The 18467-nt window shown below is 43.0% G+C and overlaps 2 protein-coding genes across 2 annotated transcripts in view; both read left to right on the top strand.

The window, feature by feature from the left end:
* LOC138974773 (uncharacterized) overlaps positions 1 to 5724 on the top strand; it is a 7715-nt gene extending 1991 nt beyond the window's left edge. Inside the window, exons 2-9 of the mRNA XM_070347499.1 lie at positions 578 to 700; positions 1279 to 1389; positions 1684 to 1794; positions 2140 to 2223; positions 2594 to 2692; positions 3146 to 3859; positions 4471 to 4568; positions 5220 to 5724. Of these exons, the coding sequence (XP_070203600.1) occupies positions 578 to 700; positions 1279 to 1389; positions 1684 to 1794; positions 2140 to 2223; positions 2594 to 2692; positions 3146 to 3859; positions 4471 to 4568; positions 5220 to 5483 (1604 nt within the window). The 3' untranslated portion in view covers positions 5484 to 5724. The remainder of the gene's footprint in view (positions 1 to 577; positions 701 to 1278; positions 1390 to 1683; positions 1795 to 2139; positions 2224 to 2593; positions 2693 to 3145; positions 3860 to 4470; positions 4569 to 5219) is intronic.
* A 7206-nt stretch (positions 5725 to 12930) lies between these two features.
* LOC138974007 (myb-like protein X) overlaps positions 12931 to 18467 on the top strand; it is a 31640-nt gene continuing 26103 nt past the window's right edge. Inside the window, exon 1 of the mRNA XM_070346694.1 lies at positions 12931 to 13453. Within this exon, the coding sequence (XP_070202795.1) occupies positions 13405 to 13453 (49 nt within the window). The 5' untranslated portion in view covers positions 12931 to 13404. The remainder of the gene's footprint in view (positions 13454 to 18467) is intronic.

Here is an 18467-nt window from a genome sequence, read left to right as displayed (position 1 = left end):
CCCCCCCCCCCCCCCCCCCCCCCCCCCCCCCCCCCCCCCCCCCCCCCCCCCCCCCCCCCCCCCCCCCCCCCCCCCCCCCCCCCCCCCCCCCCCCCCCCCCCCCCCCCCGTGTAAATGATTTGGCTCACCATATAAAATACATCCGGGTTTTTACATGAGAAAAGGTCAAACTGTTCATATACCGAAATCAATAGCCTATAACTGCTGTCTGTGTACAGCGGGAATGTTGTTTATGAAATAATTGTCAGTGTGTGACCAAGTGTTGGGTTGTTCTTATCTCGTGTAAAAAAGCCCAGGCAGATCTGATATGGTAATTAAACCAAATCGTTTACACGGGAAGGCGTTGGCCTCTAAAGTACTGTTACAGTTAAGTTAGTACTCTACACTTTAATAGATTATTTAAATTTCCTTTACCTTTTTTCTTTTTTACAATAAAAGATAAGTGTTCGTGAAAGGCTGAGTTTTTGTGACTTTTTGTATATGGTTATGCGTGTAAGATAAAGTTTGTAGCATACAAACATTATAATTAATAATCAGATTCACAGCCGAATTTAACAAGTATGGATTGGAATTGCAGAATTTGAAGAACACGTCAACGAGCTCTATGAAAGTGCAGACGATTTGGATCGTCCTGAAAACTCATCGAAGACACAAACCACAAAAAGCAAATCCGGAGCCCCGGGGTTAGCGCCAGATGATGGTAAGTCGGGACTTCAGTTTATTATTGATTGTTTAAAATCAGAATGATCATGTATACACGGTTTCTTTTATAACACTTGCGCTGACGAATTTTAAAAAAAAGAGATAAAATGCTTGAATGAGGTCAAGAGAACTAAGAACATGCGTATCGTGTTATTCTTACACGCAGACTTTGAAGAGCACACCAATGATTTCTATGACATTACAGAAGATGTGGACGTACGTTCTGGAAACTTCCACGGGACGCCAATCAACGAACCTAAACCCTTTTCTCTGGACATAAGAGATATTCATATTTTATATTTCAACTTCTGCTTCTATTTTCTTATTCAATCAATGATTCATTTGTTCATTGATTTACTCCTTCCAAGAGCTGTAGTGCGTGGTTACTGCAATATATGTTATAATATTAACTTAAGACCGAGTTTAATGCTTCCGTGGCTTTTCCAAACGGTTATCTGGAAGATACTGCATGCCCCTTTGATCACAGTTCTGAATCTCATTAATAAAACAAAGGAGCTAAAATGCTTAAACAAATTATTTAAGGGGGAATAACTAGCTGATTGTTCTTCAACACAGAGTTTGAAGAACACATCAACGACTTCTATCAGAGTGCAGATGACCTGGACGTACCTGAAAAATCCTCAAACAAGAATTCTCCAAAGAGCACAAGCACACCGCCGGATGACGGTAAGATTCAAATTCAACAATTGTAAAACGATTTAATTCCAAACACAATTTTGGCACAGCAGTGGTTTCAACAAGTTTGATGCACTTTTGTTGATTGTTGTTAATGCTTTTATTGAATTTATTTGCTTCAGCTTTCTTTTCTAATGACGATCAGCTTTTTGGGACAGGCTTTGTTTTAGCATGCATGTCAGATTGTGATGACATTTTGAAACATAAATTTAAATATGTTAAAATGTTTTTTTTTTAATGTAAATACATTTAACTTAATAAATATCCTTGTAATTCTCAACGCAGAATTCGAAGAGCACATCAATGATATGTACGAAAGTGCAGATGACTTGGACAATCTCGGTAACCCCACAAAGAGTCGTCAGTCCCAGCGAAAGGTGGAACCACTGGCTGATGGTAAGCTTAGAAGAAGGACCTATTACATTCTTCGCTGAAGAACGTGCATTTAAATCTCTTTGCGTGAATGATGATTATACACACACTAGTTTCACAGCTGGGCTGGTGGATTGCATATTACTTAAACAGGAGGTTGATTTGTTTAGCAATAGGCTTACATCGTCGTTACTTTTGAACTTTTGTTCTGAACAATTTAACATCAAATATAGCTTTGTTTTGCATTGAGATTGTATGTTTTGATTGTTCACCAAATACAGTAATTTTGGTTCTGTGTGCGTGATCTGTTCGATAAGTCATCTTTTGTTACCTTTACGCTGTCATATTGACTTGTGTGTGTTCTTCAAGGCAAGTATGCAGTGGATGGAAGCATTTATCACGAACTTGAAAGTGAAGAAGACACGTCTGAAACTGTAACAGACACTGATTATGGTGAGTCTTTGTAACCATGACAACATCTTTGCTTCTCACCCACTTAGTACAGAGTCGCATGTGTTGGTAGACATTTGAAAAAAATATATAAAAACAGATATTGATCATAACGATCAGACTGTTTAGAATTCGATTTCATCTAACACTTTAATTGTGCACTTCTTTTGACAAACCTTATCTGTGCAATGTGTTATATTGTGCAAACTGTTGCTGTCATACATAACATTATATTATCCTGTATTGTTGTAAAACGTTTAGACATTTTTTTACGAACCCGTCGGTTGATTTATTACGGTTTGCATGGCCTTGCTTTCTTTTTGTAAGTGAGGTGGTTTTAAACATGTCATAATACACATGTTCACAATTACAGAGAGCATTGGTTATGACAGCGACATCTACGACAGCATCGGCGAACTTGACACCACGGACGATTCCTCGTCTGACAGTTACGCAGACTCGCTTGATGAGGGTGAGGGTGTTACATTGCTGTCAGGGTATTGATCACTGTAAGCACAATCTAAAAGCAAAATCCGATCCCTAAAAAAACCAGTTATCTTACAAAATAAAGTCGAGTTCGTATCATTAGTTACATACTGTTTTATGTTAAGATAGCAAGGGAATTGTCACACGATTGCTGGATTTGAAATTGTTGGAGGAGGAGAACTATGATTGAAAATTACATTATTTACAAAAGAGGCACACTTTGTGACAAACTAATGGGGTTGAAGAAACACACAAAATCAGAAAACACCATGATGATTTAATATGGGATAGCCACCAGTAAAGGAAGGGAACACACACACACACACACACACACACACACACACACACACACACACACACACACACACACACACGCACACACACAGAGTTAAGACAGCAACATAACAGTTTACCGGAAACTCGATACGGTACATTGCAGAAATCTACGATTACATCGATGACATCTACGAAAGTATAGATGACGTATTTGACGTCAACAGCAGTGACATCACGCCGGACACCAAGCCACGAGCCCAAGACGGCCCAGACCTGCCCCTCTTTCTGAAAGAAAAGCTAGCAAGCCCCGGAACAGACGCGCTGCTAGCCGAGTTAAAGGCAGTATTACAGCGTGCGCAGAAAGAAGGCGTGGCTATCCCCAGAAAAGAACCACGCCCCAAGGAAAAAGCCCCGCCGTCTCAGGCTCAAAAGGAAGATATGAAATCGCCGTGCTCTAATGGCGCCATTCAAGGGACACCAGCACCGTCTCTGAAAGGAGTCCCGAACAGACTTGACCTAAGTGGCGATGGATGTGTTAGCGTCAAGGCCGCGAAAGCTTTTCTCGACGCACAAGTCCACATGTACTCGCAAGATGAATGGGCGAAGAAGAAAGGAAAGCCCCAAGAAAAGGAATGGCATACTGGGAAAGATCCCACAGACAAACCTCTCAAAGAGACAGCATCAGGGACAGACAAGCCACAGGACAAAGAGTCCCGTACAGCAGAGAAGACAGATAAGCAAGCTATGGAAGTCCCGCAATCCATCAGACAGAAGGAAGACACGACGAAGGGTTCAGTGTTGAAAAAGACACCCCCTACCGTCCCCCAGAAGCCCAAGGGAGGGAACTTGAAGCTGAACGGACAATCACAGCCTGATGGTAATGTGTCTTGCTTTGTTTGTTACTACTGATCATTTGCTTAATATGAAGCCATCGTGGTCATAAATGAATTAATGCAGTACTTGATAGATAAAGCAGTTAGTTGGTTAGTAAAGCAGTTGAAGAATTAATTGATGCTACTCAAAGTATTAGTAGTAGTTAGAACAACAAGAGAATTACTACAAATATTGGTAATTTAGTGAAATATGGCAAGTAGTGCAAATAGCACTCAGACAAAAAATAGTTTTAACAAACATAATTGAGATTCCAATTACTAATTATTTTAGCGCAGAGGTTATAATGTACTGAACAGTTTTATTTAAATGCTTTCTGTATTAGCAAGCTAAATTACCATGCTAGTATAGTATAATTACTTCCATAAAATCAGTATCATAATTATTAAAATCTAATTTAATGATTAAAAGAAGATCATTAAAAAAATCAGCATACACATTTCAGAACATGCACAGAGAGAGTCATCACGTGGCAACAAATTAAAGGGAAATAACTTACTGCTGCAGTCTTTTCTGACGGGTACTACGGGCAGACAATCTGTATACGATGTTGTTTTATGTGCAAAATAGTAACATGTTTTCGAACGAAACGTTCAGCCCCAGACGAAGTGTACACAGACTGTCTTTCCCATTCGAAGAAGGTGGACGCGCTGACTGCACTCGTGGGCAAACCAACGGCCTCTATGGCTAACAAGGTGTGTGTGGGTGGCATTAGTTATTTGAGTTTGTTAAATTGGTGTGTGCGTGTTTGTGTGTGTGTGTGCGTGCGTGCGTGTGTGTGTGTGTGTGTGTGTGCGTGTTTGTGTGTGTGTGTGCGTGTGTGCGTGCGTGTGAGTGTTTATATATATGTGTGTGTGTGTAGGTGTGTGTGTAGGTGTGTGTGAGTGTGTGTGTGTGTGTGTGTGTGTGTGTGTGTGTGTGTGTGTGTGTGTGAGTGTGTGTGTGTGTATGTGTGTGTGTTTGAACGCGTACAAGAGTGTGTGTGTTTCTGTGTGTGTTTGAATGCGTAGGTGTGTACGTGTGCATGTGCGTGTATTTCAGTGTGTGTGTTTCAGTGGGGTTTTGTTTGTGTGTGTGTGTGTGTGTGTGTGTGCGTGTGTGTGTGTGTGTGTGTGTGTGTGTGTGTGTGTTTGTTTGAATGCGTACAAGAGTGTGTACGTGTGTGCATGTGCGTGTGTGTGTGTGTGTGTGCGCGCGTTTGTTTGAGTGTGTACCTGTATGTGTGTGTAATTTTCGTTTGTCTCTGTATTGCAAGCAGGAACCTGCATTCGTATGGATGTCCTTTCTTTCAACAGAATTAACAGTAGGTTATGCTAAAAATAAGTGAATACTTTGAAACGTTGCAGGAAGTCATCACCCAAGAACCAAACGCCCAACACAAACCACGCAGATCTGACCTCTACGTCAGCGTGGCCCCTCTAAAACCAAAACCAAAAGCTATGACGAAGTCAGCAAAAACTGGTGACGACAACACGAATGGCAGGGCTGCCGGGAGTAAAACCCAGGAAGTGACGAAGACTGCAGAACCTGATGACACGTACAACGAACTGGGATCTACTCGTCGTAGAAATCAGGAGGCTGACCCCATCTACAATCATCTCAATCAGTAATATTGCCCAAAAATTCAATGTTTTCGATTCCTCAATCGACCCTTTTGTTCCATCCCGAATCTAGAATGTTCATCGACCCTTCGACGACCTTCATCTCCCAAGCTGGACTTAATGTGAAGCGCCAGCGAACGTCAAGAAGAAACAATGTAGAATGACAATTAAATAAAGTCACTGTTCTCTGGCATGCACGGGACACAGCTTTCCGGACATTAACATTAAGCCACATACACCTTTGTAAAAACACAATCTCAAAACAATCCTTCAATCATAAAACGTAACCGACCCAATTTGTTTGGGGCCTTGTCATCAGAAAAAAACAAATTAGTTTTACATGTTTTTGCCTTGTATTTACATTGCGTGTACAGTTCGTCGGTGCTTTCTTTATTTTACTTTTGAATAAGACATGTGAGTGCAAAATAGTTTGACGCGCTGCAGAAGTACGAACGTTTTCATCTTCTGGGATGTTTGTTGTTTGCAATTCAATGTTTATGTGTGTACGATATACATTGCTCTGTGTAGCCTCTGGCTGAGAACGCTTTGATTCACATAATTAATACTCGGTTACAATACCTGCATTTCCTTGCATCAGATGTTCGTTTTTCTTTTTATCTTAAGATTATGCTTTTTATTATCATTTAAAAAAAAATTAACCAAACACACAAGTAACCACGTTAGGTACGTTTATATATATAATCAATATTTCGGCACGTTACTGGCTTCTTCGGGATGGTAAAGCTTATGGAAAGAATGGAATGACGGCACGTGACATACAGTGTCATGAATTTGTATGATGATTAATGACGTATTATCATTTCATATAGTTTATAGACTTCGTCTTATTTGTCTTGTGTGTATCTTCTTCTGCTTCTTCCTTCATGGGCTGAAACTCCCACGTTCACTCATGTCTTTGATACGCCAATTTCGGAGAAGGCTTGTGTAATATAAGTAATTATACATAACTATATTTCATATACTTTAACTCACATGACTATACTTTTCCTGAGATTAATCAAAGAGTGAGAGACTATTTGGAGATGAGTTATGCAAAGTTACTTTACTCAACAAGAGATTATCTATTGCATTTAATAATACTCGGTAAGCCATACAATATTTATTATAAGACATTCATTGTTGCTTATATTTTGTGATATTACCCAATATTGACGGACTGTGTGATGATATCTTCTGCTATGGTCTGCTGAGACAGTGATATCAAAATCGAGACCGGAGGTCGAGATTTTGATATCACTGTCGAAACACACCAATAGCAGAAGATATCATCACACAGTCAGTCAATGTTATATATATTGCTAATTCTCTGGACATTTTGTATTTACTGTAAAGAAAATACAAAAGTAGTTGTCTCAGTTTTGGCTGTTCTATATCCCTCCCTCTGATTATTATTTCTTTTTGTTCACTCTTTTCTTGTACTTTTCAGTATTTCAAAATGTCTTTTCTTTCAAAAAGTCTGTTGTCACTTGCTCAACTAAATTTTGGGATAATTACATTTTCATATATATTTTTTTGTTTTTAAATGTAGGTGTTTTTGTTTTTGAAGTGGGGATGCAATAAAGAGGTCGTCGATATCAAAACTGATATCGACGGAAATGTCGTCGATATGACTTTTGCACTGAGCTCAGTTTTGCCCAATTGACCAATGGAAATCCACGTAACATATGAAATAGCAATATACACGCCTATTGGTGCTTGGCATGAGATACTAGAGAGATAAATGACGAGAGAGGGGGAGAGGGAGATAGACGGGGAAGATATATACGGGGGGGGACGAGATATAGAGATGGAGAGCGTGCGAGAGAGAGACAATTTGCTTGGTTTTATATGTTTTGTATTATTGTGCTTCCAATCCGTCTTGCTGTTTAATTTTGAACAGGTCTGTTCTTTTTTTTTTGTTCCGCAATAAAATTAGAAATACATAAAACTGTACATTCCCCAAAAGCCAAACTATTTCGAGAGCTCAATAAATATGATCACCATATAACGTGTACTATTTGTATGAGAGAAAGAGAAAGAAAGAGAGAGAGAGAGAGAGAGAGAGAGAGAGAGAGAGAGAGAGAGAGAGAGAGAGAGAGAGAGAGAGAGGCAAACATACAGACAGACTCAAACAGACAGATAAAGACAAAAAAAGAACCAATTAGGAAGCTGCGCAGATCTGTGGTGGCCTTAGGCAGCGGCCAGTTCTGAACAGCCATAATCGTTCCGGCTTCGCAGCTGATACCTTCCGCTGAAATAGTGTGACCGAGGTAGACCACCTCTCGTCGCAAGAACTGGCACTTCTCGGGTTTGAGCTTGAGGCCCGTCTCAGTTATACGTTGGAGGAGGAGCTCAAGGTGCTCTAGATGCTCGTCAAACGTCTTCAAGTACACTAGGAGGTCGTCCAGTTACACAAGCAGAAACTGGAACTGGAAGTCAGACAATATGGTTGCCTGCATCAGTCACTGGAATGTGGCTGGAGCGGAGATAAGTCCCACGGGCATCCTAGTATACTCGAAGAGGCCGAACGGGGTGCAACAGGCCGTCTTGTGTTGATCTGTGGGGTCCATTTCGATCTGGTGGTACCCACTAACCAGTGGCATCTGGGACAGTCTTCGCGTTGAGTCGTCTGTAGTCGACACAGAGCCGAAGACTGCTGTCCTTCCCCACCAGCACTACAGGAGCTGCATAAGGGCTGGGTCTCTCTTGGATCACGTGCTGAGCCAACAAGCCCTTAACGTGGTCGTTCACCTCTTGTAGGTGGCAAGGAGGGATGCTGCGGTAAGGCTGGGCGACAGGGGCGCCGTCAGTGGTGGGGATGCGATGGGTTACCCTGTCTGCGTATCCCAGGTCAGTCTCGCTCTGCACAAACCCTTGCGCAAACCTGTTGAGAAGTTCCTGTAGCCTCTATTGGTGCTGTCAAAGTTGGGAGTTGGGACTGGGGGTGGTGAAGAGGTCGTGGTCTCCTGCGTGCTTACAGTGATGCTTTGCGACGACACGTCAAACTTCAGTCTCTCATCACTCTCCACTGTCTCAAATCTCTCTAACACTGCTACGACTGTCCTTGGTCTAAGGGTGCAGTCCATTGCATAGAGGTTGGCCACTCTCAAAAACCTGGTTGCACCCTGACTGACAAAAGTGGCGACCAGCAGCAAACCACCAGGGGGGGGGGGGGGGGGGGGGGAGCTGTGGACAGTGGGGATGCAATTAGCAGACTTGACTGCTGTGGTCCGGTGATCCGCACTGTAGCGACAGAGCCTGCTTGGATTGGTGTTGATCCTGCAACCCTAGCCGGACCTCCCGTGTGCCGTTGTTGTAGCCTGGCTACCTGAAGCCTAAGCGGCAAGGACGAAGCAGCCACCGCAGGTGACAATCTTTGCAGAACGTTCATCCCTATCAGAGCAGGCACTTCCCTCTTCTTGCATCGGGTACCCGCGTTAGTGGAACTCTTTACTACAAGGAAGGGGATGTTCTGGGACGTATTGCCGAGGTGGTTGACCTTCGTCGGGAATCTCCAGTCCCTTGGCAGCTCTGAGGGTGAGGAAATCACAACTGCAAATGGACGTGCTGTGAAGATTCGCTGTCCGCCACTCCTCGATGATGGTCGACACCTCGCTCCCAATGTCGATCAGTACAGGGCAAGAAGAGTCTGGGCGAAGCTGAGGATCCCCTCGTTGGTGCCCTGCCGTCGGTTGTGGAAGGAAGACTACATCGCAGACTTGGTTCTGTGATCCCAAAAGCTTTCCCGCAGGGCAGTGAGCACCAGGTCCGCCGTTGCCTGTCATCTCCCTCCGGGTGGCGCCTTCCAGGGACTGAATCACCCATTCTGCAGACTCGCCGCCTAAATTATCCAAGGCGTAGTGGTGGATTATGCGCAGAGCTTCCCTGGCAAAATCCTCGAGCTCACAACCCTCGGTGTCCCCGGTGAAGAAGGGAAGCTTGTCGTGCAGCGTCACGGGCAGCTCGCTAGGCGACGTCTTGCTCAGCCATATTGACGACTTCGCTGCAGTACACTGCTTTCGGGTATTATAATTTATAGTTAAGTGGTGTCTATGCTCCTCTAATCCTGCTTACTCGCAGCGCCAGTTGTGGGAAGGTAGGGTGGAAGGTGGGATTAGCACAGACAGAGGAGCATACAATGGAGACACCGAAGACAGGGGTCGCTTTATCACTCCTCACTTGTCTTTTATAAAAGCATAGTGTAACTTGACCAGCAAGTCTATCGACTAGAAAGTCCTCCTCAGGTATCAACCAGACAGTTGATCTAAACCAGAGTTAGTTTTTATAACAAATCACAAACAGAAATTGTAGAAAGAAACACACCCACATACACACTCTCATAATGTTTGTTCAAGCAAATAGAAAAAGGCATGCGCGCGCGGACAAAAACACACACACACACACACACGCACACCGTGGCACGCACACACACACACACACACACACACACACACATATACACACACACGCGCGCACGCACGCACGCACGCACGCACGCACACACGCACATACATATTAACATACACTCGCGCGCGCGCGCACAGACTCATATACATACACACACACACACGCGCACGCACAAAAACACACACACACACACATAAACGCGCGCAAGCATTTTACTCCGCCCAATACAATTTATCTGCACCGCATTTATGATTGTGCTTGTATACTGTTCAAAAAAAGAAACGCATAGTTGCTACTTGCCAAATTTGTTTATTTTTCGAAAAAATTAACAGAAAATCCAATATTTAGATTATTTGTTTGAAATTTGGTATGGACACAGTTGAATGCACACACAGTTCATTTGCATCTTCAAATCAATCAGTCAATCAATACGATTGGGTGCCGAGGCTGTCAAGTCAGTAGGGGGTGTGACTGCCTTGAGCAGCAACAACTGCCCGGCACCTTCTGGGCATGGACTGGATCAGATGCCGGATATCTTGCTGTGGAATGGTGTCCCACTCCTCCTGAAGTGCCTGCAATAGGTGATTTGCCGGCGCTTCTTCTCGCCTGCGCACACGTCTGTCCAATTCATCCCAGGGGTGTTCTATCGGGTTCATGTCTGGCGACATGGATGGCCAGGGAAGCACCTGGACATGGTGGTCGGTGAGGAACTGGGTGGTGAGTTGTGCTGTGTGCGGGCGAGCGTTGTCCTGCTGGAATATGGCATCCTGGTCAGCCAGAAGAGGAAGGGCGTGTGGGCGCAGAATTTCCTCCACGTATCGCTGGGCAGTTATGCGCCCTTGGACGTGCACCAGGGTGCTCCTTCCAGCGGTATTGATCGCCCCCCACACCATGACGCCTCCACCACCATGAACGGGTGCCTCATCCACACAGTTGGGCGCGTAACGTTCGTTTACTCTCCGGTAGACCCTCCTCCGACCATCATGTCGCTGGAGCAGGAAGTAGGACTCGTCGCTGAACCACACGTGTCTCCAGTGATTCCGGACGGTCCAGCAAAGGTGCTGGTTGCCCCACTGCACTCGGTTCTGGCGATGGCGGCGGGTGAGGACAGCTCCTCTGTGAGGTCTGCGAGCTCTCAAACCAGCTTCATGCAGGCGGTTCCGCACGGTCTGGTCCGATAATCGGTGTGGCCCGGAGAGAGCCTGGACAGAAGATGAGGCCGACAGGAAACGATTCCGGAGGTGGCGGAGCCGTATGAAGCGGTCGTGAGCAGCAGTTGTTGCCCTTGGTCTTCCCGCTCGTGGCAAGTCAGCAACGGAGCCAGTGGCTTGAAACCTGACCCACAGTCTACTGATGGTGCTCTGGGACACGTGGAAGTGCCTGGCAATTGCACTTTGACTTTGGCCTGCTTGTAAACGACCCAATGCAATTTGGCGGTCTTCTCTGCTCAATCGGGCCATCTTTCGTCGCTGAATTGTCGTCTGATTTCTTTGTGGCGAACAATCCGCTTTTATGGGTTTTGGAAGACATGGTGAGAGCTCAATATTCCCCGAGTTTCACGAGATTACACTGAAGCATGACGAGTGGTCATGCCAAATGAGCAATTTAAACATTGTAGCCACTGATAACGCATGCGTCACGTGCAGAGCTCACTTGTGGCAATGGACGAAAGGTCGACGACCAGATAAACATTTTCTGCAGTTTGGTGGGTATCCTTGTAGCCATATAACTAAATTAACCAAATATTACAATCTATGCGTTTCTTTTTTTGAACAGTATAATTTGGTTCAGAAGTATAGATACAGATCAATATTTGAACATGTCTACAAGAAAGGAAAATGGACACTAAAAACAAATGATATCACAATAATCGTCAGGTACCGAGCGCTGTCAGTGGTCTTGGTGTGGAATTATAGAGATATTTCGGCAAAGGAACATCATATTTTGTGGGTATTATTTGTAAGACGAAAATGTGATCATTTTATATAACATCCTTTACGTTCAAACCTGCGATGCAACTTTATAAAGGTAAAATCGTCAGTCTGTCATACGAAGTTGTTATATGATGCTTGTAAACTAGTGTGTGTCACAGCACAATGACATGACTGTCGGGGCGTGCTAGCGTAGCTGAGATCTTCACCTTGGAATTGTGAAGAGCACAAGGGGTATTCCCTAAAGTTTTTCATAAGAAGGATGTACAAATGTTATCACAATATAATCTAAACTTGACAAGATCGTGATTCAAAGTCTATGTAAGACTTCCTCTCTCACTCCCTCTCTCTCTCACCCGCTCTAACTCCCTCCCTCTCTCTCTATTTCTCTCTCATTCTCTGCCTCTGTCTCTGTCTATGTCTGTCTGTCTGTCTCTCTCTCTCTTTTTCTCTCTATCTCTCTCTTTTCTCCCTTCTACCTCTCTCTCTCCCTCTCTCCCTCTCTCCCTCTCTCCATCCCTCTCTCTCTCTCTCAGTCTATCTCTCGCTCTCTCTTAGTCTCTCTCTCAGTCTCTCTCTATCTCAGTCTTTCGATCTCTCTCTCTCTCTCTCAGTCTCTCTCTCTCTCTCTCAGTCTCTCTCTCTCTCTCTCCCTCTCTCTCTCTCAGTCTCTCTCTCTCTCTCTCTCTCTCTCTCTCTCGCTCTCTCTCTCTCTCTCTCTCAGTGCATCCATGTCAGTGCCCGTGTCTGTTTGCGTCTGTGTCTTTACCCAGCAATGTTTTGCCTGACTGACACGACAACAGGGTGGATCTGAAGAGGCTCGAGTTAATTACCTTACGCTAATCCTCTACTCGCGTGACCATACCACGACAAGGGGGAGCTTGCCATGCTGTGCAAGTCTTTATTTACAACGTGGCAATGAGGAAGTCTTTCCTACCCGTCTGCACAAAAGGGGGCCAGCGAACAAATGCACGAATTTATTATCACCTGACAACATCTCACAACTAGAGCACACACCCTCTCTACTTTAGTGTGTCAGAGAAAAAAATCTACCCGGAAGGTATAAACCTATCTTGGCAGAAGCAGTAGACAAAATTCCCCAGCTCAGTTTAGGTTTTTAGTTGTGACAGGGAGGAGCGGTGTGTGTTTCGTTGTAAAATTGTCATCGTGGATACTCTTCTAGTGCTTCAATTCACGTGTATTGTGTTGTGAAGTGTTACTTCTCGTTGTTTGTGTGTAATATATTTCAGTTAAGTCACCCGTACTATGAATTCTGAGCATTTCTGACCGAATAAGGTAGATTCGCAACTTTGTGTTGACATATTTCCTGTGGTAAATACTTAAAATAAAAATTATCCGTTCCTTAAATTTATGATAGTTTCTGACATACGATTGATTTGATTTAATTGAAGAATGTGTCTGAAAGAGGTCAGTTTTACAGGTTACTTGGCTGTGAACTGTGCTTCTTGCGATGTAAGACATGTTGGAGAGATGAGTTGACATGTGGATTGTTTCGCGGAATACAAGAGTGACCCTCACTGGAAGCTAGAACACGCAGGAAAAGTATACCTTTGACCAGAGATCAAACTGCCATGAACGTGTTAATTCCCTTCTGTGTAATGATTGCGTGCTTCTTGCCGGGTGAGTTTTATTTGTAGCTTTTTGTGTAAATGTATCAAATGATTTGTTGTGTTTGTGTGTCTGTCTGTCCATAGCTCTAATATCTATCACACGGTTGTTTTGTTTATAGGAGTAAAAATGTGAGCAAGCTAGCAAACAAACTAAACCAAAAAAACACGTACCCATCAACCAAAAAACAAACACACACACACACACACACACACACACACACACACACAAACACACACACACACACACACACACACACACACACACACACACACACACACACACACACACACACACATCTCAAATTGAAGTTTGTAACGAGAGAAAATCGTGGACAATAGGAATGCGTTAAAATACTTGACCATTGTGACATCATCTGCATGTCGATTAGTAACGCCAAACTCGATTTCTATTTTCATTGTACTCACACGGACACAAAGAAACGGAGAACTTCTCATTTAGATAGATGTGCATGAAATATGATCCATCTAAAATCCCTGAAGGCATATGCACTCGCATCCTCCATTTTACAAAGAGGTCAGCCAGTTAAAAGTGTGACATTATCTCTATTGTTGGAGAGAGAGAGAGAGAGAGAGAGAGAGAGAGAGAGAGAGAGAGAGAGAGAGAGAGAGAGAGAGAGAGTGAGAGAGAGACAAACGGAGAGACAGACGGAAAGAAAGACCGAGAGAGAGAGAGAGAGAGAGAGAGCGAGAGAGAGAGAGATAGAGAGAGAGAGCGAGAGAGAGAGAGAGAGAGAGAGAGAGAGAGAGAGAGAGAGAGAGAGAGAGACAGTGAGACGCAGACGCAGACGCAGATAATGTATTCAATAGGCCATAGCCCCTTATGAAGGAGTGTGAACAAATGGTTAACGTTGCAAATAATGTAACTCATCAGGTGCAAAAAAGGTACAACATAATAATCGCACAACACTACAGATTAAAACATACATTACACGTTATTTAACTAAGAGGTTACAATATCTCTTAATTTAAAGGCTTTTTACAAATACAAGGATACATTTCTAACAACAGTTTCTTGAGGTGAAGCCAGGAGCAAGCTAAGTCTAAAAGTGCTTGGGTTTTTATAATATTTAAATGGGATACATTTTTTTCTTAATCTGTTTAAGTATGGACAACACAAAACAAAATGGACTTCATCTGACTTCTTGCTTTACTTTACAAAGGGGACACATCAACTGATCGGCATCATGCTGTTTATATCGGTTAGCATGCACATTTATTTCTGAAATACCGAATCGAAACCTAGTCATAATTACACATTAACATGCTTCCATTTGAAACTTCGAGGTCTTCATCGGGGATTGACGCCCGACAAAAGCTAATTGAAGCCCGACGGAGCGAAGCGACGGAGGGCTTCAATTAGACTTTGAGAGGGCGTCAATCCACGATGGAGACCGAGAAGTTTCAAATGGAAGCATGTTAATGTTATTGTAATTCAATCTGACGACGATCTCTTTCCTGCTTTCATGCGGTTGTAAACTGTTCTGAATTGGTTCTGTTCTGTTCACTTCACACACTACTTTCAGTCCACCTACCTGCAAGGGTCAAGTCCCAAGAAATATGTCTCTGTATTCCTATCGTATCACTCTGCTCCTGTTTTGTTTTCTTTCACACACATTTTCCCTTCCTTTTTGACGGGTTTCTGGACACCAAACTCTAAAACAAATTCTTTCATCACAAAAGCGATCTTTGGAATTGACTGGAATTCATGCATCAACTTACGTCACGTATTCGACGTCATCACTTCGCATACCTTATGGTCTCGGTATCTCGTTAACCTTCATATTTCCTACTTGTAAAATGACCCTCAAAGCTAACCGAGACTAGTCAGGCGGTATCAATGCGCCTCGCCAGCAGGTTGTTAATGGATTTTATAGCGAGTGGCTATCAACAATTAGTCACCGGTAATTTTTAATGAGTTGGGGCATTCTGACCAATCACAGGATCTGTTTCATTAAAACGCAAACTTGATCGAATTACAATAAACTTTAGATGTCTATCCACATTCAACAAAAGGTAGGGTTTATGTCATGTACAGTACACAATGTCCGATAAACAGCAAATCTATCACTATTTTGAATATGATAATCCCACTCTTGCCATCTGCAATCGACCAACCTTTCCCTAAAAACACGCAAAAACTCTTTTTCATTAACAACGCCCTGATTCAACCACACAAAACCAAAACCGTACTCATACAATTTACAACGGACACTTGAGGCCCAGTTCTTTTTACCACTCTCATCCATTTTATACAACATATCATATGATTTACGAGGAAGTCTGTGCGCCTCCATCTTTAACAATTTCATCCAGTAGCTAACGCATCTTAAAATAGAATTCAAATATATCGGATATCTGTTTGTTTCGCCATATACCAGGTCATTAGGTGTTCGCATACGAACTCCTAAGAACTTCTTCAATGCAAATAAATTTTCTTTTTCACACTGCAGAGCAGCTTTATCCAGTCCCCATATCTCAGCACCATACTGTACTATTGGTTGTCCTTGGGAATCAAACAACTTCAAAAAAACATTCAAACTATTATTATTAAGCACAGATAATCTTTGTATAATACACATCAGAGCATTTTTGGTCCGGCTTGAGAGATCGCTACAGGCAGCAGTGAAACTGAGTCGAGTTGAAAACAATATTCCTTAATACTTATACACGTTTAGAACAGGTAAAATATCAACCCCATATGTCCATCTTTCCCTTGCACTCAAATATCCACCTTTCCTAAACACAATAATGTTACTTTTACTCATGTTTACCTTTAAATGAAGAGAGGACACTGCCCTGCGTAAATTATTTAACTGAGTCTGTAGACCCAGAACAGTCTCTGATAACAACAATAAATCATAAGCAAGCAAAAGAATAAACAATTCCAAATTATCATCAGTAAATGTGGCACCATGTCTTCCATTCTCAATTATCTCAAGTGCTAACTCATTAATAAAGAGAGAAAATAAAACTGGGCTACATACATCGTCCTGTTTAACACCAAATGTACAATTAATATAATCCGTAAACCTTGCTCCACATCTCACTTTTATTTTTACATTATCATACATACTCTTCACACACCTAAAGAGTTTCCCTTTTATACCATTTTTTAACAGAATTGGCCAGAGCAAAGCTCTATTGATGGAATCAAACGCCTTCTCAAACTATATAGAGGCAACATACAGCTTACGATTCAAAGAAAATTGTTTCTGTACAAAGGCCAACAGTGTAAACATATGATCAATAGTGAAATAATTCTTTTTAAAACCAGCTTGATATTCACCCGTACTGTTATTACATTCAATCCATTCTTGCAACCTGTTATTAATCACAGTACTATAGACCTTGCTACTAACATTACACAGCGAAATTCCACGATAATTATGTGGATCATTCACATCGCCTTTCTTAAACAAAGGTATAACAATGGACTCTGTCCAACTTTCTCGAAATACACCCTTGGAAAACAAAAAAATTAAACAAGTGTACCAAAAAGTCAATCCCCGGAGAAAAAACATTTTTCAAAAGTTCTCCTATTATTCCATCAGGCCCAGCAGACTTTTGAGGTTTTAACTTTCTCATTGGAATCAACACTTCTTCTTTTGAAATAGGACGATTCAAAATACCTTCATCGTCTTCATATTCAATTTCTCGATTTCTATTTTCATTGTACTCACACGGACACAAAGAAACGGAGAACTTCTCATTTAGATAGATGTGCATGAAATATGATCCATCTAAAATCCCTGAAGGCATATGCACTCGCATCCTCCATTTTACAAAGAGGTCAGCCAGTTAAAAGTGTGACATTATCTCTATTGTTGGAGAGAGAGAGAGAGAGAGAGAGAGAGAGAGAGAGAGAGAGAGAGAGAGAGAGAGAGAGAGAGAGAGTGAGAGAGACAAACGGAGAGACAGACAGAAAGAAAGACCGAGAGAGAGAGAGAGAGAGAGAGAGAGAGAGAGGAGAGAGAGAGAGAGAGAGAGCGAGAGCGATAGAGAGAGAGAGAGAGAGAGAGAGAGATAGAGAGAGAGAGAGAGAGCGAGAGAGAGAGAGAGAAAAAGAGAGAGAGAAAGAGAGAGACACAAAACGATATTGTTTTACCCTTAGAGGAGGTGCATGGTCAGGCCAGGTGGGGATTCCCGAGCAACAGAACCCCCTCCCCCCCCCCCCCCTGGGTCCGCCCCTGGCCTCTGTGGACATACATCTCTATATTGCCAGCCAGTATCCTTCCAGATTGAGAGAATAGACTCTTCAACTGTAGGTGACGGAACAATAGCCTTGGAATATCACACAGCCTGTTGCTGTCTGTACTGTCACTTCAGACCAGAAAGGACGTGTTATGAACAGAGAGAAAAAAAAGTTAAAAGATTCACAAACCATCAGAAAAGAACACTTGTTTATCTTTTCACCACCAGGCGCCTTCACGTCACACATGCTGGTTTACCCTCAGGTGTATTCAGCGGCGATAAAAGATAAGTACTCTTTTCACAAAATAAAGCCCGGAATGTATAGGAGTCGTATCGCTTCATTTGTACTTCCCTGTTGAGTACTTCCCTGTTGAGTACAGAACAAGGTATAGCAATAAAACTAAACATGTGTGAACGTTTTATCAGAACCGCGAGGCTTCAAACGCAAAGGAAATTGTCCAAATTCATCGGGCGCTGTAGCCTAGTGGATAAGACGCTGGCCTTCTATGCGGAAGGTCGCGGGTTCGAATCCCGGCCGCTCCTGGTGGGTTAAAGGTGGAGAGTGTTCCGATCTCCCAGGTCAACTTATGTGCAGACCTGCTGGTACCTTATCGCCTTTGGTGTGTACAGGCAAGCAGAAGACCAATTGCGCACGGGAAAAAATCCTGTAATCCATAATTCGGTGGGTTCTAGAAACACAAACAATATCAAGCATGCTTCCCCCTGAAATCGGCGTATGGCTTCCTGAATGGCGGGGTTCAAACGGCCATACACATACACAAAAATATCAAGCATGCTTCCCCGCGAAATCG

Source organism: Littorina saxatilis, linkage group LG8 (assembly GCF_037325665.1).
Source record: "Littorina saxatilis isolate snail1 linkage group LG8, US_GU_Lsax_2.0, whole genome shotgun sequence".
Lineage (NCBI taxonomy): Eukaryota > Metazoa > Mollusca > Gastropoda > Littorinimorpha > Littorinidae > Littorina > Littorina saxatilis.
The sequence above is the reverse complement of the archived record's forward strand: the minus strand, read 5'-3'. Positions and strand labels throughout refer to the sequence as shown.